The following is an 18,806-nucleotide window of genomic DNA, read 5'->3' as shown; positions in this document are numbered from 1 at the left end:
CTATTCAAGAATTCAAAATTAAGAAGGTTTGCAACATTTTGTTTAGAGGAGGAAGGAGAAAACATTGAGCTTTATTTCTTGTAAACATTTTAAACATTTGACACCACAGCAGGTTTCTGGTACATTTGAGCTCTGACTTTTATTACAATATGGCTTTGGGATTGGGGATTGTGGAAATCCAGAGCACTGGGAATATTTCTCTGTTTTCTCTGGGGTGCCCCGACTCCCAGGACAGCACTGACTTTGACCCTCATTCATGGAGAAAGTTTCTTAGACTTCAAGACAAACTACAATCCTCAAAAGTGTGAAATAGATTATAGAGAGTAGTGCAGGTGTATCACTTGGTGAGAAATTTAGGTTTTGGGATTTTTAGTATGTTGTGGATGGAAGCAAGATGGAGGGCACAGGGTGTAGTCCTGGGTTTTATTCTTCATGATTTTTCTTTCTTCTTATTTATGCGTATGGGTGGCATTTTGTAATTGGGAAGAAAAGTCCTCATTGGGGGCTCTGTGGGAGGAGTTACTGGGTTAAAAGGGAAAATAATCTAGGTGTTACTTCCTAATTGGATGGTTTAGTCCTAAAAGACCTTGTACCAAGAGATTGTTGGCCATTTTGTGCCTTCTAATGAAAAGCTGTGAACTCACAGCAGTGAGACAGTTTTACTGGTAAGAAATAATAAACACTTGAGTCCAAACACAAATTACTGTCTCAATTAGTGCCTTCAATCCATACCCAGAAAAACCAAGGACTGGTCCCCCCAGAGAGGATGATCAAGTCAACTGAGTGGGCCAGGCTTCATGCATCAACACTGTGTGGGCTGTCCCCACCTCCCACAGCACCGTGCTGCATTTGGCTCACGAACCAGTCAGGGTGATTTTCTCCAGATAAGATGCTAAACACACCCACGCTGCTTCCAACACCTGTGGTGCTCCATCCCCAGTGCACCCCAGTGCAGGTTTTACCTGGAAAGAACCCAGCAGCAGCTTTGGCTGCACAGATGGAGCTCATGTCAGACCGCTGCCTGTGTGCTTCCTCTCCTCCTCAGGGAATACGAGCGGGAATACGCCAACGGGAGCTGGATCCCCATCTCGGAGTGCTCCCTCACCACAGCCACCATCTGCAACCTGACCGAGGACATCTCAGCCTCCGTGGCCTACAAGCTGCGTGTCAGGGCAGAGCTCGGTGCCACCAGGTCACAGTGGGGCACCACCAAAGGCTTCTTCAACCGCGCCATGAGTGCGTCCTGCCTTCAATGGCATCTCCTGGGCTGTGTGCTCAGAGCTGGGGGTGCACAAAGCTGGGTGTTGGGGTGTGCTCACAGCTGGGTGTCGGGGTGTGCTCAGAGCTGGGCATTGGGGTGTGCTCAGAGCTGGGTGTTGAGGTGTTCTCAGAGCTGGGTGTTGAGGTGTTCTCAGAGCTGGGTTTTGGGGTGTGTTCAGATTTGAGTTTTGGGGTGTTCTCAGAGCTGGGTGTTGGGGTGTTCTCAGGTGCCTGTTTGCGCCCTTAAATGACATTTCCTGGGCTGCATTCTCAGGTCTGGGTGTTGGGGTGCGCTCAGGTGCCCGTTTGTCCCCCCTTGTGTGGCAGGCAGAGCACAGACAAGCACAGAGCACCTCCTGCTTCTCAGCTGCTCTCATCCTGGGTTGGGGGGTTCCCTTCTCAGACAATATTCTTGGGTATGAGTTCATCCCAAGGCAGAGCCATAATCATTTGGGCTTGAATGTCAAGGATTTCAAAGATAAGCAAGATGACTGCAGGGATTTCCTTTCACAGGCTGAGAATCAGCCTTTCCTTTCACTCTTACCCTTAAATTTAAAGGATTGTGTTCAACTAGGCTTGCTGTCATTTAATCCAAGCCATGTAGTCACCTCTAAGAGGTCCAGAACCTGATCCTAACGGAGCTTTTACTCTAGAAAACAGCCCTGTCATGCTCTATGTGCCTGGTACTAAATCCCACTCCATGGTTCCCTCTTCCCATGGTGTCAGATCTATGAGGTAACCTCAGAAGAAGAGAGAAAACTGGAACGCACAGCATTGATTTCCTCCTAGCAATGCAGGATGTTTTCTCCACATCCTTCCAAGTCCTGCAAAGCCTGAGGTCCAGCTCAACCCAAGGATTAAAATGAGCATACTGTTTCCAGGATTTCTCTGGAATCATTTCCTCTGTTCTCTGCCATGTAGTCAACAAAAACTGTGGTGGGAAAGCTATGCTGAGGTCACTGTTGGTCTGCAGCTCTCAGCCTGGCATGGGCAGCATTCATCAGCTTCAGCCAGGCAAGAAACTCTCTGTCCTAAACCAGAACTGACCCGATATTAAAAATTCCTCCAACTCTAGAAGTTATTCACTACTTCCTGAGGGAGTAGTCCTCACTCACACAGAAGTCTTGGTCAAAGCAGCACCATCAGAAGTGCCACCTAAGCTGCTGACTGTGTCTCTGTGTGGAAACATAGTCTAGAGAGTGCTTTAGATAAAAAATCTTTCCCTTTTCCAGCAGCTGTGGAGGCACAGACAGAGGCACAGGCCACACTGTCAGGCAGAGACAGGGCAAGGACACCCCTGGGACAGGAACAAAAGCAGCAGCTTCTCATGGCTCAGTGAAGTGTTTGGCAGCTTGGTCCTGTGTCTCAGGGACCCCAAAGCAGCCTTCAGACTGAGTGTGACACTTCAGAGGCCACAGCTTGCACTGGGATTCAGTGTGAATGTGACAGATGTTTTAAAAAGAACAGTCCCTGCAAGTTCTTGTCCTTATGCATTTTTCCTGCTCTGCTGTCACACCTCTTGGGAAGCCTGAGAGGAGCAAAGGGATCCAAACCCAGCCCACAGGGCCTGTCAGGGGTTCACAGGCAGCCAGGCCAGCAGCAGAGCCCCAGGGCCAAAGCCACAGGGGCAGAAGCACATTGAGTCATGGAAAACACTTTTTGAAAAAATCTTCCTAAAGCAAAGAATTTAGTCAGTCTTCCTTCTTCATTTCTCATCATTGACAGAGTAAGTTGCTATCCAGTGTGCCAGCACAGAGCTAGATAGAAATGCTCCTGTTTGTTTGACAGCTGCATCTTGCAATGTCCTTCTGTTAATACATTAGCACAATATTTTCTTTTAACCATCAAATGATAACAGTTTGATTTTTTTTTAATTTTGAGATGTGGTGCTAAGGAGATTTTCACCTTTTTTTTTCAGCTTTTCATTTAGAAGTAAAAAGTAGATTTCCAGGCCTCCCATTTGTGGCACACTCATCATGTACATGCTTGGATTTTATGTTTTCATATTGCTCAGTATTAGTGGCAGTTCACTGGATGTAAGAGCAAATTCTATTAAGAACATCTCTTCTATATGGCACCATGCATCACTCTCCTTCCTTTCTTGAAAGCAAAGTTGAAACATGTTTCAGCTACAGCAGAGTGGTAAAAAATGGCATAGATAAGTGTGAATAATGGCACAGATAAATAGTGCAAACATGATCTCTGTACTGCCTTGAACTTCCCAGTTCATAAATGTACAGTGCAGTTTCATCTCTGCTCGATTGATTCTCATTATTTCACTCACATTGCTCACAGCAGAATCCCAGACAAAACCAAGCTTTGAATATGAAAGTAAGCAGGAAGCAAATTGCCTCAAGATTCACTTGCATACATTTCCAAAACCTGAAGTCACAGCAGATCCTCAGCCCAAGTCTGTCTAAAACCATGCAGACACTAAAAGAAAATCAGGATTCGTGTGAATTACCCTGAGGCTCATCATGTTTTTTCCTTCACCTTTGAATAACTGCCAAAATTCCCAGGAACAGCAGTGGTTTTCCAGCTCAGTGTGGCAGAGCTGATCGTGCCCAGGAGCACAAGAGCTGCCCTGATCTGCTGTCCCAGCCTCGGTGGCCCAGCTGCTTCTGCTGCAGCTCTCATGGCACCCTCAGGCCAGGCAGCTCCTCCACTGCTGGAGGAGAAAATTCAAAGCCTTTCAAGTTCTGTGCAGCTCAGCTGCTGCCAAATTCCCATTTGCAATGCCAGCCATGGTACTCTCCTACTGAAAGTCTGCTCCTGCATTTGAACCCACAGGGAGGAAGAGCAGAGAGGTTCCTGCCCTGCTGAAGCTGTTCCTGTGGGTTGATGTTGTTCCAGTGGTGATGGCAGCCTCTGTCCCTCCTGTCTGGGCACAAGGGGATCTCAGGGCTGGCTCTGGGTGCTAATGGTGCTCTCTGTGTTGGCAGCATCCCTCACCCCACCCCAGCTGAGGGCCGTGGCGGATGGGCACCATTTGCTGGTGGAGCTGGCAGACATGGGGCCCTCCTTCCAGTTCCGGGTGCTCTACTGGAGGAAGGGCCAGGAGACCAGGGTGAGTTTTACCCTCAGGTTGCAGGGAATAACTGAGAGTTCCCTGAGGGATGCACACAGGGCCTCTTTGCCCATCCCGGTTCCTGCTGCGGTTCCTGCCTGGAGTGGGTTGGTGCCACCTCACCCTGCACACACCAAGGGTTGCTGTGGGCTCCTCATGGAGGAGTTTGTCTGTTCTTTCCATATCTCCTTCTCTGGGAAAATGAATCTCCTCAACACCTCAACTATTGTGGTATTTTCTGTGGTTGAAGGGAGGAAATGATGAATCTGACTGCATGTTCTTAGAAGGGTAATTTATTATTTTATTATCTATATTATATTAAATATTTTATAATTATAATTATATATTAATTATATTAATATTCATTATATTCTATATTATAATTATATTATAATTGTATTATATACAATTAATAACACAATTATATATTAATTGTATTATATACAATTATATATATATAATATATAATATAACTATTATAATTGTATTATATACAATTATAATAGTGATATTATATATTATATTATATTAAAGAATGCTACACTAAAACTATTCTAAAGAATAGAGAAAAGACACAGACAGAAGGCTAAAAGATAATGAAAAACCCATGACTCTCTCCAGAGTCCCAACAGCTGGACAGTGATTGGTCATTAAGTTAAAACAATTCACAAGTTGGATAAACAATCTCCAACCACATTCAAAAGCAGCAAAACACAGGAGAAGCAAAACAGATAATTATTGTTTTCCTTTTTCTCTGAGGCTTCTCAGCTTCTCAGGAGAGAAATCCTGGCAAAAGGATTTTCCCAGAAAATATGACAGTGACAAACTATAGCTAGAAACCATAAGTCAGGAACCAAAGGTGTTTGTGCTGACTTCTCCCTCTGAAGTTCATCTGATTTACTCAGACTGGGGTTAAGGTGTCACAGTGAGGTGCTGACAAACTTTCCTCAATTTTCTGAGTCAGAAACTTCAGCATTAGTAGTCCTTGATGGATTTTGTTCCATTAATTTATCTGTTCTGGCTTTCAATCTGTGTAAACTTCTAGCTTGTACAGTTTCCTGCAATGAGCAATTCTGCACCTTGGCTCTCGTGCAGTCTCAGCCTTGATTTGGGGATGAGAGAGAGAACAATTATTCTCCATTCACTTTCCCTACCACTATATTAGCTTCATATCCTGTATCTTTCCAGGCCAAGGACTCCCAGACTCCTCAGCTGCTCCCTAGGGAAGCCCTCACAGCTATTTTTGTCTTTGCCAGGGTGGGCAGAGGGAAACCTGCAAAGTCCAAGGTGCAGGAACGCTCTGTGTTAGCACCACAAAACAAAACAAGTCTTCCCTTGTCCCTCCAGCAATTGTTAATGTGAGCACCACAGAGCTGACAATCCCATGGAACCTGAACCCCAGGTTCCTGTTTCTGATGGAGGATGATGTGAAAATGTAGAAGAATTCTCATGAGCATAATTCCACATTTCTCAGGGTTGAATTGCATTTGTTGCTTTATTACCAGATCCTCCTGCTGTTCTTCAGTGTTGTCTGTCATCTTTACTATTGTGAAGTGGGTTTTTAGCACCACTAGCAGGTATCAGTTTTCATTATTCTTCCTGATCACCTCCGCTAATACTGAGTCCCCACCATGGCTTCCTGCCACTCTCAATAAGCAATTTACACACATACAAAAGTCTTTAGCCTATAAAGAGGAGCAGGAGCAGGACTGCCCACTGTGAGATCCAGCTAAATGAGATAATGGGCTTTCTGACACCTTAAAAACAATCAATAGGTTTGCATCTGGTTGTCTTTTATGAATTAATTTTATTAATTTAACTTAATTATTTATTAAATCTTCTTCATTATGTGATCTTAATGACCTCAATATTCATTCCAAAAATTTCAGAATACTTTCTACCAACTGGACTGTTGCAAACATTAATTTTACTGGTCAAGGCGAGTCCTGCGCTGGGACTCTTATTTTTTTTTTTTTTCAATTATTTTTATATTTGACATGTCTCATTTGATGTTTTTGCAAGAGATCACCCCAGGTAGTCATACACATTATTTTTTCCTTGAAATCTTTTCAAACTAATGGCTCTCCATATCATGTTTCTGTGGAGAAGGCCATTTTGATGGTGGGAAGGACTTGCCCTGCCAGGAGAGCCCTCCTGGCTCGTTGGAGTTTTCCGTATGTGTGGAGCTGGAGGCTGATCAGGCCTTCTGTGAGAACAGGTTTGCATCTGCAGCACAGCAAGAGGAGCAGCTGGGGAGCTGTTAGCCATCCTCTCATGGCTGGGGACACTGAAACAGCAAATTCATTTTGCCAGCAATGAATGCAGACCTATTTGTGGCAATAAAGTAATGTACTGCTGCTTACACTCTGTTTCAATTTGCTGCAGCGTCTCAGGTGCACACACCAAACTCACTGCCCCTCACTAACTGGTCCATCCCCTCTCTGAGCTCCCTGGCACAGCTCTCACACCCTGTCCCAGCACAGTGATGGTTTTGGCATCCATCACACCCAGAAAAGGCTCAGATCAATTGAGACCTCGGCCATGCCCCTCCTAGCAGGGTGCCAGGCTCTGATCTAGGGTTGTGGCCCAACATCATCATTCATCTCTGGCTTACAGCTCCTTCCTTCAGCCCCTCCTGCCCTTCCTGAAGTATGTGGGCTCATTCTGCACCCCACTGTGCTTTGCTGGCTGCTTTCATCCTCCTTTTGTCCTGCTCACATAGGCTCAGACATCCCCTGCTGCTCCCTCCTTTCCTCGCCGGATGAGCATTGTGGTGATGCCAGATCATTTTGTGCATTTTCCCTTTTCTGTATCTCAGTATCCTTTACACTGAGTTTTGGAGCTCTGTAGCCCATTATTGCATTCCTAGCTGGTTTTCCCAGTGATTTTCCCCACCATATTCCGAAGCATCTAACCTACCTTGGTTCTTCTTAGAAACCAAGGCCAAAAAACAGCTCTTGGAGACACATTTTCACCAAAAAACTTCAGTTCCACCTGAAGGGGGAGGATTTAGAAGGGGCATGAACTTGGGGGAGGTGGAGGGGGGGAGTTCAATCAACACTTGTGCTCTTAATTGGTGCTTTTTTCAATGATGCTTTACTGAAGTTATGATTCTGTATTTATATATTTATACAGATTTACTGAAGTTATAACTCTGTATTCAACCTGTGGCGGGGTGGGGGGGGGGATTTGTGGACATTTTCCATACCTGCCCCTGGAGGCCTCCAATAAAGATCAACCTTTGTGTTACCTCCTGCACTAATACTATCTCAGAAGGGTGTGTTGTTTCACTCCCAGCTCCTTTGAGGCACCAATGCAGGGCTGCTCTCTGAGGTGAGATCCCTGCCCTGATGTTTGTGTTGTGGGGCTGTGGCAGGCGCAGCAGAAGGTGCTGAGGGAGGTGAGCTCCGTGGTTCACCTGGACACCATGGAGGCAGGAGCTGAGTACTGTGTGAAGGCTCAGACCCACGTCCAGGCCATCAACAGGAGCAGCAGCTTCAGCCCCACGCAGTGTGTGAGGGCTCAGGGTAAGAGCCAGCCCTCCCTCCTGCCCCCTGCCCTGCCCAAAGCTTGTGGGAAATCAATTTGAAGAGAATTTTCAAGTAAGTTTCTGAAATAGTTGGCTTCTGATTGTGATGGCGTGAATTATGACATCTGTATTGTCTCACCCTTCACATAAAGCTAAAAAAATAGAATAAAAAAAAGAGAAAATATTGTAATTTTTAAATAATTAAAATATTAAAAATTAAAAATTATAAATAAATAATATAACTATATCATTATAATAATATTATAATATCATAATTATTATAACTATACTAATATTATAGTATATTATTTTATTATTATTGTAATAATTATAAAATATTATTATATTGTAATAATGTTATAATACTTATCTATAGATACTATATTATTATATAATATCATATCAGATTAATCATTATAACATTATATTATATAAATGTATTAAAAGATAATTATTATAATAAATTATTGTAAGCAATATTATATTATTTTATATTACAGTGATATTATAGTGAATTATTATAATAAATATTATAATAATATTATAATGAAGTAATTTAAATAGAAATAAAAAATTAAAAGTTATATTATGATTTTTAAAATAAATAATAATAAAAATAGAATAAAAGTTTTTAAACACCTCTCAGTTGCCCCATCTGTAAGTAAAAAAAAAAAAAGCTTAATCCAACATATGCTCTTCCTTTTGTTTTCACTCCAATCTCCTGCCTGGTTTGCTGTGTTTGTTCCTTTGCAGAGGTGCAACAGGAAGGGTGCAGCCCCACCGTGGCACTGGAATTGGCTCGGGAGGGATGTCCCCAGGGTGGGTGGCAGAGCAGCCACAGAGGACTCAGGCTGTGCAGTGAGTGTAAGCTCCCTGCAGAGTCTCTGAGAAGTTTTGCTGCTCTCTCATTTGCAGGTGACAAATCCATGTGGTTGGTTACTGCCCTCATCGCCTCTGCTGGCTTTGCTGTGGCAGTTTTGACCCTGCCTCTCCTTGCCTGGAAAATCAGTAAAATCTTCCAATACTCCTGCTGCCCTGCTGCTGTCCTGCCAGACACACTGGTAACTTTTTTTTTACTGTGTTTTATTGGATTTTAGCATGCTGGGTATTCACAGGAGCATGGGGCAGTGATAAAGAGCAGATTGCCAGGAAGCTTTGCCCTTTCCAGCATGAGGAGCTGAGCTGCAGGGATGCAGCAGCCCTGAACTGCCTTTAGCCCCAAACCCTGAGCAGGGAAGATGCTCCTGGTGCTTCTGGGGAAAGGGCTGGGGAGGCAGGGACTGCCCCTGCCGGAGCAGCTGCTCCCTGACCCCACCAGCTGTGCCACTGTCAGCACTGCTGCACGTCCCTGCTACCCCTCTGAGCTTCTCAGCAGCCTGCCAAGGAGAAATCAACCAACAGCTCCTGGGGAAAATGTGAGAATGTCCAGCTCAAGTGAGAATGCAGCTTAGCTGCTTCTGTGGCTGTGGGCTCTCTGGGCAGCTGTGGCAGGAAGGAAGAGAGGAACACTTTGTGGGGAAAAGGACAAGCAGCCTGAGGGTGTTTGAGGGAGTGCATTTGTTTTCCAGAAGGAATCAGAGCCCCCCACCCAGCTGATCCTGCGGGGCAGGGAAGAAGCTGAGCAATGTGACCTGATGGTGGTTGTGATGCCCTCAGAAGAAGCTCTCCAGCTATGGATTCAAAAGGCACTTCAGAGCAGCCCAGAAAACCAACAGCCCCTTTGTAGCAGCTTCCTCCATCCCATCAAAAGCAAGTAAAGGCGGCAGCTGCCAGTTCCTGTCCCTGTCCTTCATACCCTTAGGAGCAGACATGGGGTGACCCAGGCACTCTTTTTCACCAGAGCAACACCTGGAGAGCCCAGTCTCTTGCTCCAAATCATTTCAGCCTCATTGTTTTTATCTCAGTAAGAGCTTCTTGCATGGCTAAGCCAGCTGGAATGATCAGGGGAAAAAATGCAGACCCTGAAGTGAGGTGACATTCTTTGAAAAAGGCATGAGGGGATGTGGCATCCCAATTTGTGCACGTGACAGGCACAGTGCTGGTGCCACCAAAACTTGCAGACACCACCATGAGGGATGCCTGCTTTCACCAGTGCTTTGGAAGGAGTGCTGTGGGAAACAGCCAGATCTCTGAAGTGCTTGGAGGGAGCTCTGCAAGACTAACAGAGCATCACTGACAGTGTACAGCTCCAGCATCACCCAGTCAGGGTGTGAGAAATGCAAAAGCTGTGTATTGTGGCATTCACACTCTCTGAAAAAATCCCTTCATCCAGGAGTTTTCTTCCTGGGAAACTGAGAAGCCTCTGAGAAAAGGAAAACAATTCTTATCTCATTTGCTTCTCCTGTGTTGTGCTCACACATGGAATGTGTTTGGAGATTGTTTACCCACAGGTGATTGTTCCATTGCATTCTGCTGGGAGCTGTTTTCACTCTTTGGCCAATCGGGGCCAAGCTGTGTCAGGGCTCTGGAGAGAGTCAGGAGTTTTCATTATTATCTTTTTAGCATTCTGTCTGTATCCTTTCTGTATTATTTAGTATAGCATTCTTTAATATAATATAGTATAATAAAGTAATAAATTAGCCTTCTGAGAACATGGAGTCAGACTCATCATTCCTGTCTTTGTCAGGAATGAAGGAAAAACCAAGATCTTTATGGAGAAGAAAATTAGGGGTGAATTATTTAAATGAGAGAGGATTGGACTTGAGAAAGATTGGGAAAAGACAGAGAAAGGTAGGCTCCAGAAATAGTAAAAGAAATGGGAAAAGAGAAAAAAATATGTGTGAATAGTGGTCAGGATTTTCCAGGGTGCTTGCTGGGCATCCCCGTGGTTCAACACCATATCTGAAACAGGACAGGGATTATTTCACACCAGGCAGATGTGTTGCTGTGGTCAGGAGGGCCAGAGTGAGGGGCAAATGCAGTTCTCATCTTGGCAAACAGGAATATCAGGCTGGATGGATCGAGCATCACAGCATTGCCATTTAGTGACCATCCCACGCCTGATAACACCATTATCCTCCAGGCATCTTCTCCTCTTGAGGAAGGAAATTGCAAAAGACAAGAGAAATTTCTTCTAAATACAGATAAAATACAGGAGCTGTGTATATTGCTATTATGGCTGTCACACTGGAAAAAAAATCGTTTATCACCTGTAAAGCAGAGACATGAAAAGACATTGACCTGAGAAGCTTTTCTCAAAGGCTCTCAGTGGTTTTAATGAAATGCAAGACATCTCAAAGAGTGCATCTTTTCAAGTTCCATTCTTGCAGCCTTGTGTGAGGCCATGGGGTGGCAACAAAGCACCTTGGAAAGGCAGAAGTGGCTCGGGAGTCTGTACCTGTGCTCTGCCCAGGCACTGTGAGCCCTGGCTCCTGGCCAGCCCCTCATTTTCCTCCTGCAGCCCGCTGGTTTGGTGGATTCCTATCCCAGATGCTTCTTTCTGGACAATATTGGAGTGCAGAGCTTTGGTGTTGAACTTTAAGATTGATATTGCTGAATATTGAGCAAATTACAAGGTGAGAAAATCCATGCAAGTCTGGGCATTGAAGACTCAGCATTCATTATTAGTTTGTTGATAATTAGCTGGGGAATGCCTGGCTACAAGCACCCATGAGATGCTGGGCCCAGAGATGATTTGGGAGAAAAGAGGAAAAGGGCATTTCCATGGGCAGAAATGACCCAGCAGCTCTCACCCTCCCTAAACCAAATTGGAGCAGCATTGGGAGGCAGGCAGGGAGTGATGCTGGCAGTGAGCTGCAGTGTTTGGGGAGCACACACAGCACAGAACTTCAGCTCCTTGCAGGGTCAAGGCTCTTGGGCAAACATCCCTTTGCACAGCTTTGCCCAGTGCTTGAATTGTCAAGGGCAGATCCACATCACAGAGGTGATGGGGCTGGTTTAGGGAGCTCCTGTGCCTCACATTTATCTTTATTTTGTACCCCATTGATTCAGAGAAGTTCAGTGCCTTGATTTCTCAGTGCCTTGATTTCTAGACACCCCACAGAGGTATAGAAATTTCCATGCACGAAATGATCCTCTGGCTTGTCCATGCCATAGATCCAAGAAGCCTCAAGCAACTCCTCCTATCTCTTGCCCCCACACTGCTGCATTTTCAGAACCACAGAATCAGAAACTTCTGAGCTGGAAGAGACCCACAAGGACCAACAAGCCCAACTGTTAAGTGAATGGCCAATATGGGGATCAAACCCACAATCTTGGCATTATCAGCACCATCCTCTAACCAGCCATGGAAGCACCAGCAATTATTCAGGGGTATATAGAAAAGAAGGGAAATAAAAGGCCATTGAATGTGAAGGGCTTTTAAAAAATTATTTTGCTGTGTATTTTCCAGCTGCACATTAAGCACAGAGCGTATGTTTCTTCCCCACTTGCAATAACAGATTTAATGTCCTTCCTCATTGCCAATAAAGCAGTTAAACTGTTGTAGAAAACTGCACAGACAACATTAAACAAAAGAAACACCCAAGAAAACATTCTTAAAATGGGGACATGGGAGAGAACTGTCTAAGTGCCACTGCCTCCTTAGCAGACTACTCTCAATTTACATTAGGATATTCCAGTTTATGGCAGCTTGAAGCCAAATTTGAGATGGTGATTGAAAATCCTTTTCAACCTCCTCCTTGGGAGCAATGTGCTGCATTTTGTTAAGCCTGAAAATCATGGTAGAGAACAAGAGCAACTCCCCTGCCTGCCATGTGCACAGGGCAGGGTGGCCCTGGCATGGGCAGCTGCCATCACTGACTCCTTCATTCATTTTCCTGCTATCCAAAGGTTGATTTTGGCATGGCAAACACTGCTTTTCATTACTAATTTTGGTCCCACCACCACGATACCACCTTGCAAAAAGGCCCAGGCCATTCACCACAGTGAAGAATGTGTACAGATGAGCTTTGCTCTGTTCCTTTCCCTTCATGAGCTACCAAGTGGCTGCATTTCTTTCAAAATAAACTTTTCTACTTTTCTAAAAAATGTTGCATCAAAATAAAGCACAAAGCTGCATCATCTTCTGAGTGAGTTTTGGTTTTATGCTCTGTTACCTGTGGGATGTGAGTCCAAAAACTCAACCTTTTTATGAAGACTTTTTAAGAACAGAAGAAGAGGTAATTAGAACAGTTTTCGAAGAAAAAATTATGAAGATCAGCATAAAAACTGTGGATTACCTGAGAATTTCAGCAGAGTTACATATTGCTGCACTGACAAGAAAGCAAGGAATTCAATTATCTGTTCCATGACACTAACAGCCTGGAATATAGGGTAATTTTTCCTCTGAACTATATTTCATTAGAAGTATATTGCTTTTTGCAATTTTTATTCATTTCTCTCTCCAATCAAACCAAGATCTTTAACTTGATAAATTACCATTTTACGTGTTTCCTGCATTATTACTTTATGTTTTGTCTCTTTTCTTACAAAATCTAGAGGTAACCAAAAGCACTACTTGGACTGCAAATCAGTTCCATTTCTTGTGAAGGTGGTACTCTGTCCTGCAAATAAACTGCTACAAAAATAATAAACATCCAAACCAGAGACAGATATTTATTGCTTGAAGAATTTGCCTACAGATGATTCTGTTGCTATTACAGTGCGAAACAGCACAAACAGAAAATTACTCAGTTCACGTCTCTTGTGGTGCTTCTCAATAAATGGAACTATTAAAAAAAATCAGAAATTACTAAATCAAGACATAAAAGCAATTAAAAGATGGCAAGGTTAAGTGAAATTGCCCGAGTAAATACTGCACACGGAGCCCTAATTTGGTTTCCTGCCGTGCATGGGCTATAATTTAACTGTTACTACAGAAATGGCCCCTTCTGAGGATTTTAATGTCCATGATTTGCTTGGGATCAGCTCAGAGCTTTGTTAGGAGCCAAGGACAGGCTGTCCCCGTGCAGGCAGTGGTCCTACCACACACCCTGCCCACCCCACAGCCCCAGGCAGGGCTGGCAGCAGCTTCCCCTGGATTCACACATCCTCAGGGCTGGAATATATATATATATATATATATATATATATACATATAAAATTTATATTTTTTATTCTTAAAATATTTTAATTTATATTTTTTATTTTTAAAAATATTTTATATTATTCTTTCTTAGATCAGATGCCTGAATCAAGAGTATGAGGCCTTTTTAAAGACTGAGCACAGGTTTAAGTCAATACATTCTACCTTAAGTCAAGCAATTCCCATTTGGCAGAACTATATTAACTGAGTGTCTCTATCAGTATCCAATCCTGCAGTCTCTGTTAAGGGTGTTATTGTATTTGCAGGGGTTACCCCAATGAAGGCAGGAATGATGCATTTGACTTTATGTTTTTAGAAGGTTAATTTATTATTTTATTATACTGTATTATATTAAAGAATGCTATACTAACTATACTAAAGAATACAGAAAGGATACTTAATGAATGCTAAAAAAGATAATAATGAAAACTCATTACTCTCTTCAGAGTCCCAACTTGGCCATTACTGGCCAAAGAGTGAAAACAACTCCCAGCAGAATCCAATGGAGCAATCACCTGTGGGTAAACAATCTCCAAACACATTCCAGACAAACACAACACATAAAAAGCAAATAAAATAAGAATTGTTTTCCTTTCCTCTGAAGCCTCTTAACTTCTTAAGAAAAAAAAATCTTAAGCAAAATAATTTTTTCACAAAATGTAAATACCAGAGGGTGTTGTATTAACATACACAAATACCAGGAGTCTGTGAAACCTGAATGATTTGGGCACCATCATGGAGCCCATGGTGGAGGAAAGGAAGGTCTCTTCAAAGATGCCCACAACCTCAGAGGTCAAGGGGAGAGGCAGAGTGTTCCCTACCTGAGACCTTGCAGGGTACTGAGAATAGAAAGGACTCTTCCCCATCCAAAACCCAGCCAAGGAAGGGGTTGGAAAGAGGAAATATCCATGACCAGCTGTGAAGCTGGAAATACAGCTCCCAAGCTGAGCAGTCAGTGTGGTGCTGCTGAACCTTTCCCTCCTGTAGCCCCATTCCCATTTAAGCTCCCAGAAGATTCATAACACTTTCCCTTTGAAGAATTGCTCTCTCATTTTGCGCCTTTGCTGAGGTCAGAGAGTTCAGGCAGACTTGTGAGAGTGGTCTTTGATAGCATCCAGCTGCAGCTCTGTCCTTTTATCTTATTGTGGTGTCCAAAGCAGCCTTCCCCTGCTCCAGCCCTCCCTGCTCTCTGCTTTCTCTCTGCTCAGTGTCCTGCTCGTCCTCCAGGTTGCTCATCTATCTCCTCCCTCCTGCTGCTCTCCAGACAGCCTGATGGCTGGCATTCTCCCTCTTTCTGCCAAGTCCTGGCCTTCACTCCCTCTTCTGCCATCTGCTACAACTTCATTGTGAAATTTCGCATTGTTCAGAGCCACACTCTGCTGGGTTTGGTTTGCTGCCTCAAAAGTCCCTCAGTTTGGGGGATGTCTCTCCCCATGAGACTTTGTGCCATTTTGGGACAGTCTTGCCCAGGCCTTCTCAGGCAGTTTGGCATTTTCTCAGTCACTTCTGCATCCTCATTTTGCTCACTTTTCCTTCCATGCACTGTGAAAAGCTGTCCCCAGCCAGGCAGGAGCTTTCCAAGCAGCAGCCTGTCTTCTGCCTGCTGACCTTTTCTCTTCCCCTTGGAACAGTTATGCAATTACCTGCCTTAGCTCTGGAGACACATCTTTGCCACTTCGTTTTGCTTTCAGTATTGATCTCTTGATTTTTTAGTTTGGTTGCTTTGTCTTCTGCCCTGCTCCTGGGGGAGAGATTTCTGCTCAAACTGAGGTTTGCTACTGAAAGGTTTAAAACCTTTGCTGGCTGTGTGTATAAATTTGGTGTGGTGTATGACTTCTCGCTCAATGTAGACCAAATGCAGTGCCCTGTTACATTCAAGAGCCAGCCTGACCCTCCTGCCTCCCTGCCCTCACCTTCAGCATCACCACCTTGATGGGGTCATGGGCACATCCCAGGGGCTCTTGGTGCCCTGGCTTGGAATATACCCCCATGTGCACCCATTTTCTGCATGGCCCCATCAAAATCCATCCCTGCACCTAAGCAGCCTCTTCTACTCTGCTCTGGAAAAGTCTATTTCCCCGAGTGCGTTTTGCAAAGGTCCAATTTCTGCAGAGAAGATATAGAAACATGAAGCTCCAGGTATAGAGCTTGCTCCAACAAATCTCCCTGATCACTCCTTTCTGAACTAAAATCCCACTGCAAATCATGATCTACTACTTAAAATGCCTGGACATATGGATGAATCCTAATTATGGGGGAAAAATACGTGGACATACAAATAAGCAACATTATTCTTCATATAAATGACACCAAATGCACACAGTTTGATCCTTTGCCAAGCAGAAACTGAAAACTATAAACATTTAAATGTTCTAGCTTCTGTCCCTAAAAATACATTGATAAGAGAATGGGAAAAATGTCTTAAAAAACACAACAAGGAAGTAATATAAATGAATTCATCTGTAGTTAGCGTAGTTGCTTCCAAATGCACAGTAGGATATGACAATATATAACTTTATATGAATATGGAAATCCGATGCCTGGCTTATAAAAGAGCATGTTTGAGTAATGAACCCTTTGACATTTCTCAGCACTGCTCTCTTTGTTGTGGCCACTTTTGCTCTGGGGCTGCTCTCATGCCAGGCCAGGGTGCCCAGGAATATTGAAAGACTCACAAGCTGCCATTAAGGCTTTGATGTGCAAGAATACTTCTTTAATTACAAGCAATAAAGAATGAAGTGGGTTCTGCTTTTAGAGTTCTTCTTAAGTGGGCCTGCAGCTCCTTGTGACAACTTAAGACATATCAAAGTTAGCCTTAACAAAGAGTACTAAATAGTAATTAAACTTTCATCTTAACCCAATCCAACTGTCAATTGTGAGGAAATAATTCTTGTAACTCTAAGAAAGAAAAATTTATAATTCAGGATCAAAAGGGGGATGGTGTGATACTTAATTCACTCCCACCATAGGTGGGCACATGTAAATATCTGGTTGGGAATTTCCTCAGGAATATTGTGCTTGTTCAGCCCTGACCTTTTGGACTGCCTCATATCATAGTTAGCCTTAACAAAGAATACTAAATATTAATTTAATCCAATCCAACTGTCAATTGTGAGGAAATAATTCTTGTAACTTTAAGACAGAAAAATTTCTAATCCAGGATCAAAAGTAGGATAGCATTACACTTCATTCACTCCCACCATAGGTGGGCACATGTAAATAGCTGGCTGGGAATTGCCTCAGGAATGTCGTGCTTGCTCAGCCCTGACCTTTTGGACTGCCTCTTCAGGCCATCAGCCAGGCAGCTCCCCCAGACACGAATCGAGGCATGACTCAGACCTGTCACTTCTTTTCATCTCCCTTGCTCTCCGGCAGCTGCTGGAAGAATTAAACGCAGATAGCAGATGAGTGTTAATCTGCTGGCATCCCAGTCCCACCCAGCTGTGACACAAAGAGCAGAGCTGGCTGGTGGATCTGATGTGTTGGGGACACTCAGGGAGCCTGATGGATGGATCTGATGGATCTGATGTGTTGGGGACACTCAGGGAGCCTGATGGATCTGATGCTCTTTGGTGTTGCAGACATCTTTTTATGAAAAATCCTTTCCTTAGGATTTTTCCTCCTGAGAAGCTGAGAGGCCTCAGGAACAAAATGTAAACAATGGTTATCTGCTGCTGTGGGATGCAACAGGTGCATCTGTGATTGGCCCATGTTGGATGTTTATAATTAATGGCCAATCACAGCCCAGCTGGCTCAGACAGAGAGCCAAGACAGAGCCTTTGTTATAACTCATTCCTTTTCTATTCTATTCTATTCTTATCTAACCTTCTGATGAAATCCTTTCTTCTATTATTTTAGTATCGTTTTAATGGAATATATAAAATAATAAATCAAGCCTTCTGAAACATGGAGTCAGACCCTTGTCTCTTCCCTCATCTGAAAACCCCTGTGAACACGGTCACACTTTGGGATGCTCAGGGAGCCTGATAGATGGCTCTGGTGTGTTTGGGACACTCAGGGAGCCTGATGGATAGATCTGATGGATCTGATGCTCTTTGGGACACTCAGGGAGCCTGATGGATGGATCTGATGGATCTGATGTGTTTGGGACCCTCAGGGAGCCTGTGTGCTGCAGGATGGTGCCTGCAGTCCCTGAAAGCACAGCCAGGATGGGCAATGCTGCTCACAGCACCCAGAGAGGGCACTCAGGGATGGCTTCTCTACTGCCCAGTGATGCTGGACAAAGGAAATTTTTATGGGAGAGGCAACAGTTTATTTTACCACTTTCATTTCTGTCAAGATTACTAAAGGTCTCTGCTACAGTACTGTCAGAAATCATTTTTTGCCTGGTTGCTTTAGGAACAGGGAGAATTTCCTGAGCAATCTTCTCGTCCTTGCCTAAATGCCCACAAGCAAAGTACGTGAAAGACACACTGCAAGTCATGAGTTAAAGTGAAGACCAAGATTTCCTGTGGTATCCACATTCTGCCCACCTTCACATGGACCCCTGGGGGCTGCCCATTTGCTGAGGGCTTAATTTCTGTCAGAAAATCGGGATTGTCTCTGAGCAGCATCTCTGAGATGAGCTGGACTGTGCAGGCCAGGCTGTGTGCTCAGAGTGCCAAGCATCACTGCTGAACACAGACTGCTTGGGGCCAGAGCTCTGAGGAAAAGATAAAAACTGGGGTGAAAACGGCAAAAAGGAGCCTGAGTCTGGGGTGGACAGAACACAAACTTCACAGCTGGGTGACACAGTCTGGGGAAATATGGACAGCATTTCCATCCCAGCCCTCTTCTCCAAATATAAAAATAAAACCTGTTAAGTGACTGAGGTAAAGAGAAATTTCCCATTTTGCTGGACAGAGCAGAGACAGGGGAGGTGCATTGGGGGCACACCAATAATTCATATTTACCCTGGAAAGAGA

General features: G+C 44.0%; 1 protein-coding gene across 1 annotated transcript in view; it reads left to right on the top strand.

The window, feature by feature from the left end:
- IL20RB (interleukin 20 receptor subunit beta) overlaps nucleotides 1-18,806 on the top strand; it is a 28,820-nt gene that overhangs the window by 6,540 nt on the left and 3,474 nt on the right. The window contains exons 4-8 of the mRNA XM_058816294.1: nucleotides 1,046-1,236; nucleotides 4,203-4,327; nucleotides 7,704-7,854; nucleotides 8,772-8,917; nucleotides 9,425-9,609. Coding sequence (XP_058672277.1) covers nucleotides 1,046-1,236; nucleotides 4,203-4,327; nucleotides 7,704-7,854; nucleotides 8,772-8,917; nucleotides 9,425-9,609 — 798 coding nt within the window. The remainder of the gene's footprint in view (nucleotides 1-1,045; nucleotides 1,237-4,202; nucleotides 4,328-7,703; nucleotides 7,855-8,771; nucleotides 8,918-9,424; nucleotides 9,610-18,806) is intronic.

This window comes from Ammospiza caudacuta, chromosome 17 (genome assembly GCF_027887145.1).
Source record: "Ammospiza caudacuta isolate bAmmCau1 chromosome 17, bAmmCau1.pri, whole genome shotgun sequence".
Classification (NCBI taxonomy): Eukaryota; Metazoa; Chordata; class Aves; order Passeriformes; family Passerellidae; genus Ammospiza; species Ammospiza caudacuta.
The sequence above is the reverse complement of the archived record's forward strand: the minus strand, read 5'-3'. Positions and strand labels throughout refer to the sequence as shown.